The sequence below is a fragment of the Notolabrus celidotus genome, chromosome 13 (assembly GCF_009762535.1).
Source record: "Notolabrus celidotus isolate fNotCel1 chromosome 13, fNotCel1.pri, whole genome shotgun sequence".
NCBI classification, from domain to species: Eukaryota; Metazoa; Chordata; class Actinopteri; order Labriformes; family Labridae; genus Notolabrus; species Notolabrus celidotus.
In genome coordinates this window covers 7040148-7060437 of record NC_048284.1, presented here as the reverse complement: position 1 = coordinate 7060437, position 20290 = coordinate 7040148, and the positions used below count along the sequence as shown (strand labels likewise).

The 20290-nt window shown below is 41.3% G+C and overlaps 1 protein-coding gene across 1 annotated transcript; it reads left to right on the top strand.

Moving 5' to 3' along the window:
* Nucleotides 1-1821: 1821 nt before the first annotated feature.
* slc2a12 (solute carrier family 2 member 12) lies at nt 1822-19360 on the top strand. Its single transcript, XM_034698916.1, has 6 exons — nt 1822-1936; nt 2799-2902; nt 10983-12281; nt 14185-14307; nt 18626-18758; nt 18861-19360. The coding sequence occupies exons 2-6, from the start codon at nt 2809-2811 to the stop codon at nt 18955-18957; spliced, it is 1746 nt and encodes a 581-aa protein (XP_034554807.1). The 5' UTR covers nt 1822-1936; nt 2799-2808; the 3' UTR covers nt 18958-19360.
* The last annotated feature ends 930 nt before the right edge of the window (nt 19361-20290 follow it).

Sequence of the window (20290 nt, the reverse complement as noted above, 5' to 3'; positions counted from 1 at the left end):
GAGGATCTGAGAAGAGCCAGGAATATTGAGATGTTTTAAAGTCACTTAAAGACCCATCTTTATTGCTATTTTAGTGCTTTTATTTATCTCAGACTTTTATCTTTACCTCTTCTATTGTCTTAACTAGTCATGTTTTATCTTTCACATCCTTATTTCTTAACTATTTCCCTTTGTCGTTTATTTATATACATTTTATTTAAAGTCTACTTCTAAATCCATTTCTGCTTTATGTTCAGTCATGATATATTAGATTTTTTTTTTGTATTATTATCATTTAATCGCTGTAAAGCACTTTGAATTGCATTTGATTTGTATGAAAGTTGCTATCTAAATAAAGCTTGATTGATTTATTGATTGAGAGATACTGAAATATTTGATCTTTCTGCATTACAGCACATGAGCAGAATTAAATTGTTTCCTACCTCCGTGTAAGGTTCTCAGAAATGGCTTTGACCTGGAAAGGATAAGACTGAGAGGGCATGAATGGGTGGCAGGACATCAGAATAATATCTCAGTAGTAATCTATATGACACACTGATATAATTCAAAGAGGTTAATTATATCACAGGTAACACGTGACTCTGCTTTATTAGTTTAAGTAACTGATAGTTTGGGTGTACTTTGACTTAGGTAAGGTGAGTTATTGAGGGTGTCAGGACTTTGAATAGATGATTATTTTTGGACTGAGTAAGTAATGATAAACTTCTACTATTACAAGACCTAAGAGTATCTCTTTCACCACTGCATACTTCAAATTAAAACCAACTTTTTGATTGATTTGTTTTTATTTGCACAAAGCAACATTGCACAAGTTTGACCTTCCAACTATCAATAGAAGTGTCTGCTGATTATAATATTTCCTGCTGGGTGAGTAAAACCTTATCTCTTGCATTTCAGAACTAGCCTCACATTGAGCAATGAGTGTCTTTTATTAAGAAAATGAAGTCTTAGTGTCAAATCATTTCTAAATACTACAAGTATCTAATAACATGCACATTAAAATGGTGCTCAAGCTCCCTATTAAAGGGCGGAAAGAAATCTGTTGTTTCCCAAAGATCGACTTAGCAAAGTATCTTGCAAGATAATATTAGTATAAATAGTATGATAATCCTGTGGGCAATTGCAAACACTGGCTGGCTTAGGCTCAACAAGTAGGCCGCCTATAGTAAACTTTGGTACTCAGTCATTACATAACAGCAGCACATGCCTCTAATGAAGTTAAGTGAGGATCAAATAACGGTGGGTAAAACAGGTCAAAGTTTGTGTTCTGTAGGACATGTCTGAACATCTAAAAACATCTCCTGAAAAATTAGGCCATGCTCAAACTGAACAGGCAACACTCGTGTGTCATATGTGAAGCAGCAGGGCAGGTGGAGCAGCTCGGCACTGCTGCATTCGTGGAAACAGGACATTAGAACTCAGCAAGCAGCAGGTGGCCATCCGGTTTGTTTTCACTTGCAGTATGAGAGAAGGAGCATTATTGATACAGGTGTATTTTATACATGGATACTTAATGTTGGTGGTCGCAGCAGGAAGCTCTCTATTATAATATGAAATGCAGCTGTAAGATGCACAACACACCACAGAGACAGATAAGATAATTCTTTACCGTTAATAAGCATTAATAACCCACAGCAGCTCACTGTTTTATTGTAAGTACATTTTACTATAAGCACTAGCTCGTTCATACGTTTGGACCAATCAGATTTCACGTTGGGCGTTCTGATGCTGCACACGCGTCTCCTATTGGTCTTCTTTGCGGACATGGGCGGGGCTTAAGTACTGCTTTACCCAAAACAAGCCGAGTGCGTGCGTAGACACGGGTGTTTTGGAGCAAAGGAAAAGTCAAGGCAGGGAGAAAGTCTGAAGAGAAGAAAGTGAATGGACCGACGAAGACGAGCTTGAGATAACAACAGAGACACAGCCAGGGCGTCAGGTAGGGACCTTTTATAGATGTCTTAACAACTTTAATGTGTGTCAAGTTAAAGTTTAATACATTTAAAGCTGCTAAAAGCTGCACGAGAGGAGTGGACAAGCCCACACTTGAAGTCAGCTGCTCGCTTTGACTTTGTTATTGTGTTGTTGTCCATAGTGGTCTTTGCATTTTAGCCTCCACCAAATGACAATGTTGCATTTTGGCACAAGTCATCCACTTAGAGGAGTCAGAAAGACTGAAACAATGACAGAAAAGGAAGGAGGCTACACATCACATAGAAAGATGCAAGTGAGAGAAACAGCATTGCATGTGGGGAGAAGTCTTCCAGATCACTTCTGTGTGCAGCAGACAGGCGAGAAAGCAAACTTTGGGAGGGGTTAAAGGTCAAAGCTCACTAAAAAACAGGATGAGTGCAAAACACAGACGCAGTCTTAAAAAAACACTCCCAAATTCACTCAACATCCCTGTGTCACAGAAACAGCTGCAGGTGTCCCCTGTGAGCTCCACAGAGCTGGTATTTATGACAGGGCGTGCATTTGGAAGCCGGTGCGTCTCCAAGGCCACCCAAAGCATCAGCTGGTGTATGTTTGACCCTGGACTGCAGAAAAGAGGAAAAACAGGGGCTTTGGTCCTAAAATGATCACATTCTGCCAATTATTCTCCTGCACTAAGATTGGTTTAAATTTTTCTTTGGAATAAGTGAAGATGCAGAACATTTGAAGTTGGTGTTTTGTTTCTAAATATAATCATTACATGGAAGATAAAGCATGCACTAAGCATTAACACCAGGAGATTGTTGCTGTTTTCATGTTTGTTTTCCCTTTGTCTGAATTTGCTGGTTTGCATCTGTTTTTTCATAAAGGTGGTTGAAGATGGACCCCAACACAGAGACAAGGAGGTCGACCTCTTACCTGCCGGTTAACCCCTCCTCTGAGACCCAGAAACTACCCCCACCCAAAGGCCCAGGTACACACTGACACATATCATCACATCCATCGCTGGGTGTGTGCTTTTCATACTGTGTGTGCTCATAAAATCTGTGCAATAACATACCTAACTATCGATTCATGAGACAGAAGTGTAGAAGTGTACATAGTGTGTATATCTCTTATATTTACTATATTTTATGTTATCTTATATTCACCTTATCATTATTACTGTTATTTATTTATTATTATTATTTTTAATATGTAAGCACATTGTTGTATTCTCCTGTTCCATGTTGTAAGCTGCTGGAACAAACAAATCTATCTATCTATCTATCTATCTATCTATCTATCTATCTATCTATCTATCTATCTATCTATCTATCTATCTATCTATCTATCTATTGTGGTGGAAATCTGGAAATGATAGACTCAAACAACAACGGTTTGTCTTTGTGAGCTTTATTCCGGCCTTCAGTAAGCTTTGCAAAGCGGTCAGATGGCAGAGTGATCTAACAACCGAGACAAGGTCTGCTCAACTGACCCAGAGTGAAGATACAACACGTTACTTATCCTCTTCAGAGAATAATATTAACACATCATTAAGCATCCTCAAAGAACTGTAAGACAAACAAGAGAGTTTCTTATCACCTCTTGCTTCCTGGTCACCTTCCTGACTTCTCACCTTATGGTCTGTTTCTCAGCCATGGGAACAGATAACAATATGCAAATCACAGAAGGTTTGGTATGTGTGAATGTTTCTAGCTTCTGATCAAAGCAAGAACAACATACTACCATGTCTGTATTTTTCCCACCACACTATCTATCTAGCAAATGCATCCTATTAAGTTAACCCAGGTCAACACCTGAGGTATATCATAGTTATTCTTAGAGCGTACATATTACTGCTTTAACATCTCAAGGTAAAGGTGTAAGTATGTGCCCATCCATGCAGCGTACACTCTGGCATCCATCACTTATCCTCATTAAACAGCTGAGTCCAACATAAGACTTAAAAGAACCTCATTATTTGTAATAGATGTGATCGTGAGTAACAGACACCACTAATCTGTATTTTGGGCTTATGCAAACGATCCTGCTTCAGTTTTTCTCAGGAAAATTGTTGAGATAATTCAATAAACCTTCTTCCTGGAACATTCATATGAATTTCTAAGAACATAACAATTGTGATCGTTCAGCTACAACAGTTTCCCCCCTTTTTCTTTTTTTGCTGCATTGACTGTTTTTCTCAATCGCTGTTTAATGATGTAGCCAAAAGTTGTTTTTATGGCTGTAATTATGCCTGTGTACCAGGGCGCCACGACCTTGGTGGCTTATAACAGAAAAATGTGACGCACCCTGGCTGCATACTGGCTGCTGTAACAGTGTAAAGTATCAGCCGTTTAAACAGTAACTTGTCTATTTGTTTTAGCTGTGATATGAAGCGGCTTCTATGGGGACACATTTTATCTGCTGCCTCACACATTAAAAATCATTTCCACATAGAAGCTTGTTCAACTCCAATTCTGAAGAAGTTTGGATGTTATGCAAGATGTCAATTAAACAGAATTTGATGGTTTGCCAATCATCTAACCCTCTATTGCGACACTGACATTCAAATGACATGCAAATACAACATAACATTTTGAAACTGAATATTTTTACTGTTTTATAGAATATATATACTCCTTTTACATTTTCAGCCAGCAACAGGTTTCCAAAAACTTAAGACAGGAGCATGTTAACTGTAGTGTGGCATCACTTCACGTGTTAACAACACAGTAAGCGTTTGGGAGATCAGTTTCTGGAGATCTGAAAGTGAAATATTGCCTGATATAGGATTTCAGCTGCTCAACAGTTTCATGATGCTCCACAATGTTTTCAATGTGGACTCTTCTACTACAGAGCCATGCTGTTTTGATCAAGTGGCAACCTCCGGTCTAAAAATATGAGTCCAACGCGGAAGTGCTAAAAGCTGCAGTTCATCAAGGATCCGCTTGAGGCTGGCTCTGGAAGTACCGGAAGTCACATACACACAAATGGAAAAAAAGACAATCTTTACAGCAGAAATAAACATGTTTACAGCCTGGTACAAAAGCCGAGTGTAGTCTGGATAGCTCATTTCTCGATCAGCTCACACTGTGAGGGGGGTGAATTTTTTTCTAACGCGGCAATTTAGAAGATATTGAGATTACTAGTCCTCCAATGAGAGGCACAGCTGACTGCAGGAGGCTCAAACTCCGCCTCTTTACGTCACAAAGGCTCGACAGAAGCAATATGGCTGCCACCGACGATTGGTCTCAAAACAGCGCTTCAGAAACAGACAGGTGACCTCACGGATACAAGTCCATATTTGATACAGTCTATGGTTGAAATACATGCAGAATGTGGTTTGACACTGTCCTGCCTGATTATGCAAATTCGTCCCTGAATGTTGCATCGCCTGAATGGCAGCCTTGATTTTTGCCTTGATGATGTGTACGCCACCCATGCCATGTGAACTTATGTATCCGCATACCATCAAAGATGCTAAGTTTTGAGCTGTGCGCTGGTAACAAGCAGCATGGTCCCTCTTCTCTTCACAGCGTCCATGATTTCCAAAAAGAATGTCAAATTTTGATTCTTAAGGCCCGGGCATCCCGACTATCCAGTACTGGTTTTTGTCCTTTCCTTCATGTACTAAGATTTCTCCAGATTGTCTGAATCTTTCTGGTGATATTTCTATAGATGATGAAATCCCCAAATTCTTTGCAACTTTACCCAGAGTAACATTATTCTGAAGTTGTTGAACTATTTGCTCACTCTCAGTCTCTCACAGACATGTGAACCTCATTCAATCTTTAATTTTGAGAGACTCAGCCTCTCTGGAATGCCCTTTATATACCTAGTTATGTGATCAACCTGTTTTAAATTAACCCCATTAGTTGCAAGGTATTCCTTCAGGTGTTCTTTTTTTAATCATTGAATAACTTTGTCAGTGTTTTGTTGTTCCTGTCCCAAAATTTTTGAAGCGTGTTGCTGGCATCAACTTTTAAATAAGCATATATTTTTCATAAAACAATAACATTTTCAGTTTCAGCATTTGATATCTTATCTTTGCACTGTTTACAACTAGATATTGGGTTTAACTGATTTGAGAGAATAGAAGAAAAGACGTGAGGCATCTTTTTTTTCTGCAAGTTGGACTTTGATCTGTTTCACAGCCGCTGAAATGCGATAAGCTGCATCCTCAATGGGATGCCTGCAACCGCGAAATGATAAGAAACACCTTGTTTCTGCTGAATCTGCTTTAATGACACTCTTTCATTGGGGTGCCAGCTTGGCCAGTGGTTTAGTCGCGTTCCCCATGTACAGAGGCTACAGCTCTGTCAGGCTAGGGTTCGATTTCGATCTGAGGCCCTTTTTCCTGCATGTCACTCCCTCTCTCTTTCCCTGTTTCCTGGTCTATCCACAGTCCAATCCTCTACAAATGAAGCCATAAAAGCCCAAATATAGAAACAAAATAAACTCTGTTTTGATTTGGACCTCTCAAATCAGAGGAGTCATAGCCAGCCAAACAAAATATAACAATAGCAAAATCTCCATCCTTGGTGATTGAGGTACAACAACGTATTTAAAGGGAAACCACAGATACTCGCAGTTACATTTGTGGAGAAGCAATGCAGTGCTGACAACAGATTCATAGTCCTTGTTAGCCGAGTATCTGAGAGGAAGAACGACTCAGTATTAACTCTGAGTGGGAGGATACAGTACAACAGCATATAGACTCGGCAGGACCCTGGAGTGTGCAGCTGCTGCTGTTTGTCATGCATGTTGTGCAATAATAACTAAGTAATAACAAAGTCTTACTGAGGATTAGCAGGGCAGTTGGAGGAAGCAATGGTTAAAAAGATCAGGATGTACTGATAATGATTCAGGTGCAGAAGTTTAGCAGAATGATTAAAGGAATCATTGATACTGAATCACTACATTGTGCTTTTTTAAAAACAATCTTGAAACGTGTTGAAGTTCTTCATTGATCAGTTTTATTTCAGCTCCTTTTGTTTTTTTTTGAAGATTTTATTTGTAACTTTTTTTTGTTTTATTAACATTTACACACACATACACAATAGACACGAAACCCAGTGGCACCCATAGACTATAAATAATGGACGTAGTATCCATGACATCTGTTCCTGAGCGCTGTTTTGAAGTCGTCGTTTGGAGCCATATCTGAAATGCCTAACTCATCCAAAAAACTGTGACGTAAAGAGGCGGGGTTTGAGCCTCCTAGCCAACAGCCATGTGTTCCCACCAGGGGAGAAGTTCCCTCGGCTGGTGGTGAAGCTTTCAGCAGAGTGTCTGCCCCCTGGTGGCTGGCTGCAGTAGAGGTCAAAACATCCCACTTCCCCATTCATTTGAATGGGGGTGCAGTCAAACTTTAAAAAATAAATACACGTCGTATGAACGTTTCTCACATCCGAATGCTCTGGTGATATGTAGTTAGTATTTGACTGTTTTGTGTCCAAGGCCTCTTTTTTCTGAAAAGTTTCTTTTTCGTTAGTTATTAGAGGTTAAAAAACGGGGTTTTACTTCTGGGTTTGCTTTGATTCACAGCCGCCGTAGAAGGAAACTTTAAAGGACACACAGCGTCTTGTGACGCTACGCTGTAGGGCGGAGCTCGTTACAGTGGCTTCGCAGGCTCTGGCTACACAATGGCGGCGCCCAGGAGAGGGATTTTTTGGCTTCAGAACTGTACAACGAGAAGAGGCGGAGCAACGCTGTCCATTTTTATTTAAAGTCTATGGTTCCCACCTGTCAGTTAAGTCAGTCATGTCCTTATTTGGGCAAAAACTCGTAATCTAAATATCTTCTGAACCGTCGCGTTAGACGAACTTAGCTAGCCAAGCCGTTTTTGAACCAGGCTGTAAACATGTTTATTAATGCTGCAAAGATCGTCTTTTTTAAATTGGTGTGTATGTGGTTTCCGGTGTTTCTGCAGCTAGCCTCAAGCGGATGCTTTATGAATTGCAGTTTATAACACTTCTGCATGGGCTTTATAGTTTTAGAACTATTTTGTTGCCGCTTGGTGACACCATGAAAAATAGTAAAGGCAGGGGGTTGCAGATCGAAAAGACCCACAGATAGTCCTCCGTTGCTAACAATGGCAACATCCCAAAAAACAGGAAGGCTACCCCTCCTTCCAAAAGATTCCTGGGTCTAACCGAGATTAATTACTTTAAAAAAAAAAGAAGAACACAAACAGAAAACAAACAAAAAACATAAATAACAGCTCCTTTCTGCTTGGTTGTTGTTATTGTCGACTCAGCACACTCACTCAACATGACTCACAGGCATCCCTTCTGTGAACCTCAGACCTTATTTGCACACAGTCAGCCCTTTTGGAGGATGGAACTTAAACAGAGAAAAGCTTTGGCCTCTCCAGGAGTTATGAAATCCACATTTTTAAAACCTACTCTCAGGTGTTTTAATGATTAATCATCACTATTTTACCTGATCGCCCATGTAGCATCCTAAAAGAAGAGCCTACCACTTTTTCAATTAGTTCTCTGAAGGTTGAATGAACATTTCTTCATGAACTGCTAATACTTCATGTGTTGTGTCAGCACTGGTGAAATCATGATGTTCTAAAGCTGATTACAGAAGCTGCACAAGTGACCGTCCTCGGATGAAACAGCAGTCTGTTCACAGGGGGACAATACTTGTGTCGTCACCAGAGGGAACAGTCGGTTGGTCTAGTTGGTGTGACTCCAGAGAGGTCAAAGTGTTGTGTCAGCTACATAACACTGCTCAGTGTCTCACTATTTAAAACCCTCAATGCTTCAGATGCTTGATGACATGGAAGCTTCAACCTGATCACCTCAAACGACCTCACAGAAGCTCCAAGAGTGAGAAAATTTCAATTAAAAAGGAAACCTCTAATCCGTTCACCTGAGGTTAATCCCTTGATTTGCACAAACAAGGCAACAAATGTAAAAATTCTTAGAATGGGTGATTTTTGTAGAAACACCATATCTGAGTTTGGCCACGTACCACGTCGTCTCTAATCCTTGAACGCAGCATTATTTAACTGAAACTGTGCGAATGATCAGATTATGTACACGCTGATGCAGGCAGGTGCCAGGGCTCCAAATGTTGGGTGAGGAATTTGACTGCCTAGTGTGAAATTACAATTACACTGGGTGAGCTAAAGGTGAGGCTGATTTAGTCTAACTTGGAGTTTTACAAAGTTCCTCTTAAAGCTGCTGTAAGTCATTTTTTGTTTGTGTTGTTTTGGGCCACCGCTGTGGGGAAAGATGTAAACCTGTACAACTCATGGCTTTGCTGATCTTGTTTCTGTTCTCAAGGTTGTGTTTTCTGACCAAAACAACAATGGTCTTCTTTCTTTTAACATTCAAACAAATCACTGTTTGTGGATATTTGCTGTTGAAAATGTAAAGAGAAAAAGAGGATGTTTCTTTAGTGTGCCATCAGCGGAGTGGTTTGACACTTATCCCCTTGCAGCGGTTTCTGGCATTAAAAGTTACAGTTTAGAAACTATTGCTGATGGTCTTGTTTGCATTTTTCTGTCATACAGAAGCATCAGCATCAGTTTAAATCTGTTTGTCTTCCAGTTAAAAGTTCCTTACAGTAGCTTTAAGTTATGCAAAATGTTAATATAATGAGAGCCTATATATCCTTACTAGGGATGGGCATTTGAAGCCACACACACCTGTCGCATTAACAGCCACTTGTGTGGCAGTCGCGTTAATCAGCAGCACTGTCAGTGTCTGTCTTGATCTTTATGTAGGTGTTTCTGTGATGCCGTGCAGCGTGTATGTTTACATTTTACAGCCATGCTCAGTCTCTGGAAATACATGTGTAGTAGTGTTAGATTCAGAAACGAAGAAAAAATTGCAGCGACTGTCGCAAATGTTTTCTTCTTCTTTTGCTATTTGATGCAGTTAGCATTCTTCTTCTTCTGTTATGTAATGCGTTTAGTAAACAGCTTTAAGACGCTCTATAGCCACCATCTGGTGGGAATACCGTATTACAACCAGGCACAGGTAAAAACTAGGAAAAATTGTACTTTTAAAATGAGAAAATATTCCAAGTAACTCTTCAATTGTACTAAGTGAACAAATATTCCAATATTTGAAAATCATTGCCCATCCCTAATTGTTACTGAAGTAAAGAAACCTTAACCAGCTGCAGAATAAATTCATTCAAATTCCTTATCATTGCATTTTGAAAATGTGCCATGAAAACAGAACAAAAGACTGTCTAAAAGAAAAAACGTATTTGCTCATTTAAATTTTTTATTTGACCAAGCCTCTTCCACTGACCTGTTGACTATACATAGAGATGAACATAGCATCTCCTCTCCTTCTATGGTACTACAAAGAGATGCCAAAATACCCTCTTACAGGGTGCTGCAGGCCTAGCGGTCTAAGCGTGCGCCCCATATACAGAGGCTTTAGTCCTAGTCGCATTGGTTGCAGGTTTGACTCCCGGTCTCTACCATTTGCTGCATGTCTTCCTCCACTCTCCACTCCCCACATTTCCTGTCTCTCCAGCTATCTTATCAAATAAAGGCAAAAATGCCCAAAAATATAACTCAAATTTAAAAAAGAAAAAACTCTTACAAGGGATGCTGCCATCGTGCACGTTATGACCGGAAATCTGTGCAGTAGGGTGGTTGAGGTGCAAAAATTGATGTCCTGCCCCTTCTGCTAAACAGAAAGCACATTAAGTTATTACTAGAGATCCCTCAGGTCAGGACAGACCACAGGCTCTAGTATCATTTGAAGTAGACAAGCAGTCAGGTTCCGTCTGTTATCGTGAAGGGAGGTGGATTTCATGACCCATACTGCGGACAGTCAGAAGGACAGGGGCCCCTGAATCTTTTGGCTTCACTTTTTTGAGCAGTCATGATGTCCATCTGTTTGTACAGTGCAGGCCTCATACAAATCCAGACTTCTTCATTAAACAAACATGGAAACAGTTTCTGGTTTGAACCTCCACTTTAAGAAAAATACAGCAAAATTCTTGATATCTGGGGGACAGTTATTTGGTCCTGTCTTTTTGCTTTTGAAGCTTTAATCCGACACCATGTTCTCTCTGTTTGTCCCTCTCTGTAGGCTGCACCTGGCTGGTGGTGGTGGCAGCTGTAGCGGCCTCTCTGAGCGGCCTGATGCTGGGCTATGAAATGGGTCTGACCTCTGGAGTCCTGCTGCAGCTGCGAGGCCTCCTCTCCCTCTCCTGCCGGGAACAGGAACTGCTGGTCAGCTCCCACCTGCTCGGGGCTCTCCTCATCTGCCTGGCTGGCGGCCCCATTCTGGACCGCTATGGCCGCCGCTGCTCGTTGCTCCTGAGCGCCGCCCTGGTGGTCGCAGGAACGATCGTGCTCATCGCCATTACCTCGCTTATTTCACTCACGCTTGGCCGGATGATCGTCGGCATGGGGACGTCGCTGTCCGGGACGGGGGCGTGTCTATACATCGCAGAGATCTCCCCGAGGGAGAGGAGGGGTCTGCTGGTGACGCTGTACGAGCTGATGCTGGTTGTAGGAGTGATGCTGGGGTTCAGCTGTAGTTACGCCTTTGCTACTCTTCCTCATGGCTGGGTGTACACGTTTGGACTCGTCATCCCTCCTGCTCTGGTGCAGTTCAGCGTGATGCTGTTTCTTCCACCCAGCCCACGCTTCCTGGTTGCGAAGGGTAAGGTGGAGCAGGCCAGGAGGGTGCTGGTCAGGATGAGAGGTGGGGTTCAGGAGCATGTGGAGGAAGAGCTCAGAGACATCCAGGTTGGACTTAAAGAGGAATCAAAGCACAGTTTCCGGGAGTTGTTCAGCACTAAGGCTAACCTGCGATCGCGGCTGCTCACAGGTGTCGCCTTAGTCTTCCTTCAGCAGGCTACAGGTCAGCCGAACATCCTCTCCTACGCTTCACCTCTCCTTCGCAGTGTCGGCTACGACAGCGACGCAGCAGCGACGTTAGCATCCACAGGGTTCGGAGTAGTCAAAGTAGTCGGCACCATCCCAGCTGTGCTATTGGTGGACCGACTTGGACCAAAGAGCTTTTTGTGCGTGGGCGCCGTCACAATGGGGCTGTCGCTTGTTGCTCTTGGGACATTGACACTGCAGAGCCACACCCACCTCACCAGCCTGTGTAAAAGCCAGTCTTTACTAAACCACACACACATGCTGGAGGATTTAAACACAACCACTCTTGACTTGAACAATACAGACTTTTTAAGCACTGAGTACCCCGCAGTGTGGAACAATGAGGAGGAGACATGGGGGACGAATGGAGAGGATGATGGGATAAGAGAGTCAGACGGAGGAAGGACTCATGTAGAGGTGTCGTCCTCGCTGAGGGTGGCGTCTTTGATCAGTCTGCTGGTGTATGTGGCGGCCTTCTCCATAAGCCTCGGGCCAAGTATGCACCAAAACACTCACTCTTAATCCACCGCTCCCTTTGCATAAACACACGCATCAAAATAAGGCAGAGAATATAAGACCCACATTGTACTTTACTGTTATAGGACCCCCTCAGGCTTTCATTACCTTTTTACATTTACACAACATGTCTTTTACTACAAAGCAGCGGTATGATGTCTGATAGTGTCAGAGCCGGCCCTAACCGACTTGGTGCCCTAGGCAAGATTTTAACTAGTGCCACTTGTATTATAACCAACTCCAACAATCACATCACATATACACTTAAAGGTTACATATTATGCTCTTTTTCATCAAAATATATTGGTCTAAGAGGTCCCCAAAACATGTTTTTAAAGTTTATTGCTCAAAAAAACACTTTGAAATCAGATTTTGGTCTGCCTGTAAACCCCTGTTTTTCAGCCCTGCTCAGAACAGGCTGTTTTCTGTGTCTGTGCCTTTAAATGAGAATGAGCTCTCTGACCACGCCCCCTCAGGAAGTGGATGTTCCCTCGGCTGTCCAGCATGTTGATCTAATGTTTACATGTTGGCTGAATATACACGGCTGCTCACAGACCGGCGTTACTTCAACCCTCTGAATCTGATCCAGAATCTGATCCTGACAAGAGAGGCGCCTGCAGCAGGACCTTTCTGAAGGATTGGTCACAGATTTAGTGTTTCTTGATGTTTTATTCGTCAGTATGTCGACGTGTGTCTTGGTACACAGCTACAGTTACGAACATGTAGCTATGTGGCTATGCTAACTAGCGCTAGCACTTTTCCATGAAAAATGAAAATCATCCACTAGATCTTCAAATCTGCAGACGTGGGGAGTAAAACCGACCTTTGTGTTTATTAAGACAGCCTACAACTAGCATGCCTCCCTCCTAAGCTCCTTGTTAGCACAAATGTGTGCAGGTAATGAAAAACGGAGGAGGGGTTGAGTTGTATTTTATACAGTCTATGGGCTGAACAAGCTCCGAGCTCTGACTTCCGTTACAGACCGGATGGTGTTGTGACGTATGAAAAACACTGAAAACTGAAACGGCTCGTTTCAGCACACATTTACAGAAAGGTGGAGAAATCAGAACAGGGGCAGAATGGATTTTTTTCATTTTCGGGGGGTTTGTAGACAGGGACACATATTTCAGGTGGAGAACCATTAAAAAGTCGATTTTGCATGATATGTCACCTTTAAAGAAAACTGACACCCAGCTTTATGTTTTACAGGTTTCCTTTGTTTTAAAAGCAAAAATGACCCCTAAAAGAACATTAATAAAATGGTAATGACACTTATATTTAGAAGGGAAAACACTATAATTTCAAAATATATAATAATGTAATAGTAGTATAATTTATCCAGCCATTATATAACACAATAATTAAGCTAATCTAATCTTAAGATTAATCTAATTAAGCTAACAGCTTCCAAAGTGTAAAGAAAAAAAAACAACAAAACAAAAACAAGTAAATCATGAACACTTAAAGACTTGAAAAAATTATTTGCATGCCATTATTTTTTAAAACCAAAAGTGAATCACAAGCTTTTAAATGTTTACAGGCATCATTCCGCAATTTAATTCAAAATTAAATTAGATAAAACAATATTGTTTTTCCGAATTGTCTTCAAATTTTCTTCCTCACTCATTTAGCGGCGCCCCCTTTGGATGGCCGGCGCCCCTCGCATTTGCCTATACTGCCTATGCCATGGGCCAGCTCTGGATAGTGTGGTATAGATTCAAATGGTCCCAAGATAAAGCAGCAAGATTCAAATTAGCTTTCCAACTCAACATACAATAGAGTCAAATCTCAAAATTCAAGTATATCCTGCTTTATGTCATATGTAATTATTATTAACCGTAACCTCCTGTGTCTTTGACTTATGTGTTGCGTTTCCTTCCTAGTGGTGTACGTGGTTCTCAGTGAGATCTTTCCGATGGGCGTCCGAGGCCGGGCTGTGTCTGTGGTGTCAGCAGTAAACTGGGCCACCAACCTGCTCATCTCCATGACGTTCCTCACACTAACAGGTGTGTGTGTTTGTTAATGTTTATACGTTATTAACTTTCAGGTTGAAGCTAATCGATGAGCTTTCATTTTAGTGAAGCAGAGGTCAACAAGTAGCAAGAGTTCCAGAGCAGATAAGCACACAGAGATCTGCTGTGCAAGCAGAGACTGAAGAGTCAACAGAAAACTGTGACCAAGATGTTGTTCTGTTGTTGTTCACAACAAAGAAAGGAATATGAAAGTGTGTTCTGTTTTTTGACCACAAGTGTTGACGTAAAAGAGAGTCTTTAAACATTTTAATACAACAATAACCACACAAAACAACAGTTTCATATACGCAATTTTATGCTTATTAACTGTACTTAATGGATCAGTCTAGTAGGGGTGACCCCAAATAGTCGAATATTCGACGATTCGTTCTAACGGGCCTTAGTCGACTGCCAATCTCATAGTCCAGTATTTGCATATGAAATGTGGATCATTCCATTCAAACCATGGGGGTGCTCAATGTCTAATTCTACATTATTTTCCTGTTTCCCGTAAAAAATAGTGTCTCATATATCCTGTTTTTATATAAATACAGACTTATTTAATGTAATTCTGAGAACAGCTCTTGAAGTGTTAAACCCTCTTAAAGTGGTAATTAAATCTCCCCTGGTAATTAAAGGTGGATCATTTAGCGGGACCTGTGGAGCAGACGCACCTCAGCTGGCCTTTAAATCTTTCTACGTTCATAGCAGCTCAAAATGTCAGAAATAAAACTTCAGTTGATCCTAAAAAATAGTGATGAAGATGAGGAGCAGCTTCATGAAGAGGGCTGTGAGATCAAGGATTACCGGACCACACAAAAACTGTACGGGGCCGAAAAAAACGAGCAGGAATACCCAAAGCTGTCCGAAGCCTCAAAAACAATCCACAGCATCCCATCCACCTCCACATCATCAGAGAGGATATTCTCAAAGACAGGATTTACAGTCAACAAAGCAAGGAGCGCACTCCTCACGTACAATTTGAAAAGACTCAAGTGGACAAAGATGCGATGAAAGATTGTTTTAAAAGGTTCTGTTAAGGTATTTAAAAACCCTTTAGCTGGTTCAGGTTTGATTTTGAACATTATACAAAAGTTTAGCCTTAAGTTGGACAAATTACCCTCCGCAGCGCTGCTCTCCGCTGTGCGAACACTGTTTAAATATCTCCTGATTCCTTATTCTATAGTGGCGCGTGGTTCCATGTTTAATGGATGGTGGCCTTATTTGAGTTTTCTCTCCTTCATCCCCTCGTTGTTTTTGCAATATAGATTAAAACAATCTAAGTTTTATACTTTTAACATTCTGTTGTCCCTTTTACTTTAAGCTATGAGTCTCTTAATTGTAAAGGGTTATGCGTAATATTATCATGCGGTCACCATCATGCAGACTTTGGGTCAATAAGGAAAAACAACAAATGGGCAAAATCTGATGAATCAGATTCGACCTACAGTCAGACTCACCCCTACAGTCTAGATGAATGAATTATTAAAGCATAACGACACACCCATGACCTGGGGCGGCACCTGAAAATGCAAATTACAAGAATGTCAAAGTGACTTATGCAAAAGTCATGTAGGAGCCAATTCTATTAAACTTAAAGGATGTTCACAATCACAAATCACACCTTGCAGCGTGCCAACAACGACGACACCCATAGATATAAATAAAATCTAAAATGTAGGTAATTCATCGGGTACACCGTACGTCATCAAGTAGCAACAATGAGGAAATAATATTAACAGCCTGCGTCTCTCTGATGTTACACACACGGGATGTTCGTCATCATTGGATCCTGTCCCAGTTTTAATTAATGAATACAGTAGTTGACTCCATGCTGCTGATATAGCCTTTGCTCACGTTGGATTATGTGATAGATTTGACTGTTTTAAGAGAGCAGAATGAGATTAAGTGTCAAGAAACACTAACTAGGGGCACTGGTGGCCTAGTGGTCTAAGCGCCCCAGGTACAGAGGCTACAGTCCTCGTCGCAGGGGTCGTCGGTTCGATTCCCGGATGGTCGACCATTTCCTGCATGTCTTCCCCCGCTCTCTACTCCCATCATTTCCTGTCTCTATTCAACTGTCCTATAAAATAAAGGCAAAAAGGCCAATATATATATATATATATAAAAGAAACACCACCTACACATGTGCAGGACAAAATTTAGCTAAGATTGCTTTGTCCACAGAGGGCACCAAAACTGCATCAAACTGATTGGGAGTTGAAAATGTTTTTCTGGGGGCTCATTGTACTGGAATAAGCCAGCGTGAAGCCTTTGTGACTTTAAGTTTACAGTGAAACTGAGACTCACTGGAGACAGATGTACAGGCACTCCTGCTCTGCATGTAATCGATCAAGAGATGACGTTTCTTTGCAGACATACCTAGAGGGGGTAAAGTTTACCTGACTTTTGATCTGAACAGACAGTCGCCTCTTACGTGGCTAATTGGCAAAAGGGGGTCTGATGGCGATTACCGCTAGCTACATCGTAAATACAGAGAAGTTCGTTTCCAGAGGCGTTTACGGTTGTCAGACAATATCCAATAGTTTCTGAACAAATGGCAACCCCCTGTCTTAAATTATGAATCCCGTGCGGAAGTGCTAAAAACTGCAGTTCATCAAGTGTCCACTTGAGGCTGGCTGCAGAAACACAGGAAACCACATACACACCCATTCAAAACATACGATCTTTACAGCAATAATAAACATGTTTACAGTCTGGTTCAAAAACAGTTTAGGTCTAAATAGCTCATTTCTGAATCGGCACACACTGTACGGGGGTGAATTTTTTTTAGAACTTGTTATTTTATAAGATATTAACTTTGCCTAAATAAGGGCATGGTTGACTTGATTGACAGACGGGCACCTTGTAGCTGTTAGCGAAAAGGCTAAAGGCCCGCCTCTTTACCTCACACTAGTTTGGACCGAGTTAAGAAGAGTTCAGCATTTACAACTTTGCACCGGCCGACGATCGGCTTTAACAGAGCACTACAAGAACAGACGGGTGACATCATGAATACTAGGTCTTGTATACATTATACAGTCTATGGTTATGAAGTGAGTACTTAGGGATATCATAAGGCCAGATCCGATTTTTATTGCATTTAATTGTGAAGACTGCATCAATTCAAGAGAATACTATAGGTCCATAAAAGAGTTGTGTTAGTGTGCATTAATGCCACATCATGACTTAAAACTAAAGTATGATTCTGACAGCTTTACTACTGAGCTTTTAGGCAAGGCAAGGCAACTTTACTTGTATAGCCCGTTTCATACACGAGGGCAACTCGATGTGCTTTACATTAAAACATTAAAGCATTGGAAACATTCATACAAGCATAAAAGAGCACAATTAAAATGACAAATATAATAAAACAGAAAAGAAAAGGAAAATTAGAAATATATTAAAAGTCCATTTAAAATGTGCATTTAAAGCAAGTTAAAATGATCTACGATAGGAAGGCAGTGACAAATAAAAACAGTCTTAATCTTTGATTTAAAAGAGGTGAGAGTTGGAGCAGACCTACAGTGTGTTCCAGATATGTGGTGCATAATGACTAAACGCTGCTTCACCATGTTTCGTTCTGACTCTAGGGACTGAAAGCAGACCAGTACCTGATGACCTCAGAGGTCGAGGTGGTTCATACAGTAGCAGCAGATCAGCAATGTATTTTGGGGCCTAAACCATTCAGTGCTTTATAAACCATCAGCAGGATTTTAAAGTCTAGGAAGCCAGTGTATGGATCTAAGAACTGGAGTGATGTGATCTACCTTTTTGGTCCTTGTTAAGGACTCGAGCAGAAAGCATTCTGTATGAGCTGCAGTCGTCTGATGGACTTTTTAGGGAGTCCTGTAAAGACCCCGTTTTTTACAGAGATTATTTTGCAGATATGGTTGTCAGTGCATCTTAAATAATCTCATTAAATTAATATGTACTGATCCATATATATGTATTGTTACGCCATGAGTTGACAAAGATTTAAAGCCAAACTCATGTCTCTTGGTTACTTGTCAAAAACTGTAGTGTGTTTCACATTGTCACTAGTGATTGACTGTTCTGTAGTCAAACTGCAGCTCAGTAGTTTGCCCACACCTAATCATTAAGTGGATATTCAGGTCAGCTTGTTCAGCTGTGAGTCAAGAGATAGTCCTTTAGGTGTTGACCTGATTTGCATAGTTGCATAGTTTTCTAATCAGTACTGCAGCACAACCACAGCGAGCATGTAGGTTAAACCAAGTTAACACAAACAAGTATGCCGACTGTGATGAGAGAAATCAGAGCATGAGTATTTTGTTTGCTCTTGTTCTTCTAGAAAGAATCGGCGTGCATAATGTGATGTTTCTCTACGCTGCCATGAGCTTCGTTCTACTGGTGTTCGTCATCCTCTGTATCCCCGAGACCAAAGGCCGCACACTGGAGGAGATCTCCAAAGAACTGGCCAAGAAGTAAGAAGTAGCCTTACACACACATTATGACTTTTACTGTTTATTTACCTTGTTTGGACTGCTTTGTGGATCTTCAAGTTTCTCCTTTCTTTGCTTCCCCAGGAGGCACTTTAAGGTCAGGCTGTATCGGCAGGTTCAGCCCAAGGAGAGTCAGGTCAGCAGGAGCAGCGTGTCCAAAGAGGTTCCAGCGAACGTGTAAAGACTCCTAGATGTGCCAAAAACTGAACACCTCACCTGATGAGCAGGGATCAACAAGGACAATACTACTGCACTGTTAATGAAGCAGGCCTTTACATCCCTGTAGAGTTAGCTGATCCCTGCCATAATGCATCTCATCATCCTGTGTGGCTGGTTGAAGAAGACAACACGAAGGGTTCAAATCACACTCACTTGAGAAGTTCCTGAAATGAAAGCTTGCCCTTATTTGTTTAAAGGTGATTAGGATTTTGTTTCTAAATGTATAAAATATGTATTATATAACATTCATGTAATCCCTTCACTCCCCTACGTAAGAAGACAGCGCCAAACCAAACCAAATGGAGGGGAATTTCCTTTTCTGAGACAGTTATTAAAGATTTTCATTTTTTGTTTGTTGTAAGAGATATCTCTGTCAGATCTCATTTGATTTATCATTGAGAAGTGACACACACACACACACACACACACACACACACACACACACTCTACCACGTGAAATACTGTCACAGTGTCTGCTAGATTGCAAATTAACTTGTAAAGCATGACATTCTTAATGTGCCTTCCCCTCTTTCGTGTTACATAATGACACCAACAAGGTCAAACCAGTCCTGCCAGTAATGCCTCTCTTATGAAGAGCCTCGGTGTCTCTTTCTTGTTATGTTATGAGGAAATAATAATTATGAGTTATTAGCTGCAACAACTTCTGAATCCTCAACAAGCACCCAGAACAAAGAACACTCATGCGTTAACACCTTGTAGTGATGTGGTCGGTAATAAAACATGACCTGTTTTAGGATCACAGACATGAAAGAAGTGAGTGTGTTCTTGTCACGCTCAGTGGCGCTTAAAATTGTACTTAAGGGGCACCGGTTAGTGATTTAAGCGTGTGTCTCATTTACAGAGGATGAAGTCCTTGTTGCAGAGGTCGCTGGTTTGACTCCCAGCCTTGACCCGTTGTTGCATGTCCTCCTCTCTCTGCTCCCTACATTCCCTGTCTCTCTTAAGGTGTGTTATCAATGAATGCAGAATGGCCCAAAACACTCCAATAAAAATGTGGTTTAATCATTGAATAAGAGGTGTGATGATTTGCAAATCACAAGACGTGTTTCTGATTTTAGTTGCACACTTTTAAAGTGGTGCAGTGGGTAGAGCTGTTGCCTCACAGTGAGAGCTTTCCTGGTTTGAGTCACCGGTCGGGCAGGGGCTCTGGCTTCCTCTCACAGTCCAAAAAACATGCTCACCAGGCTAATTGGTCACGCTACATTGCCCGTAGGTGTGAGTGTGTGCGTGAATGGTTGGTTGTCTTTCTCTCGATGTTTGCCCTGTTGTTCACT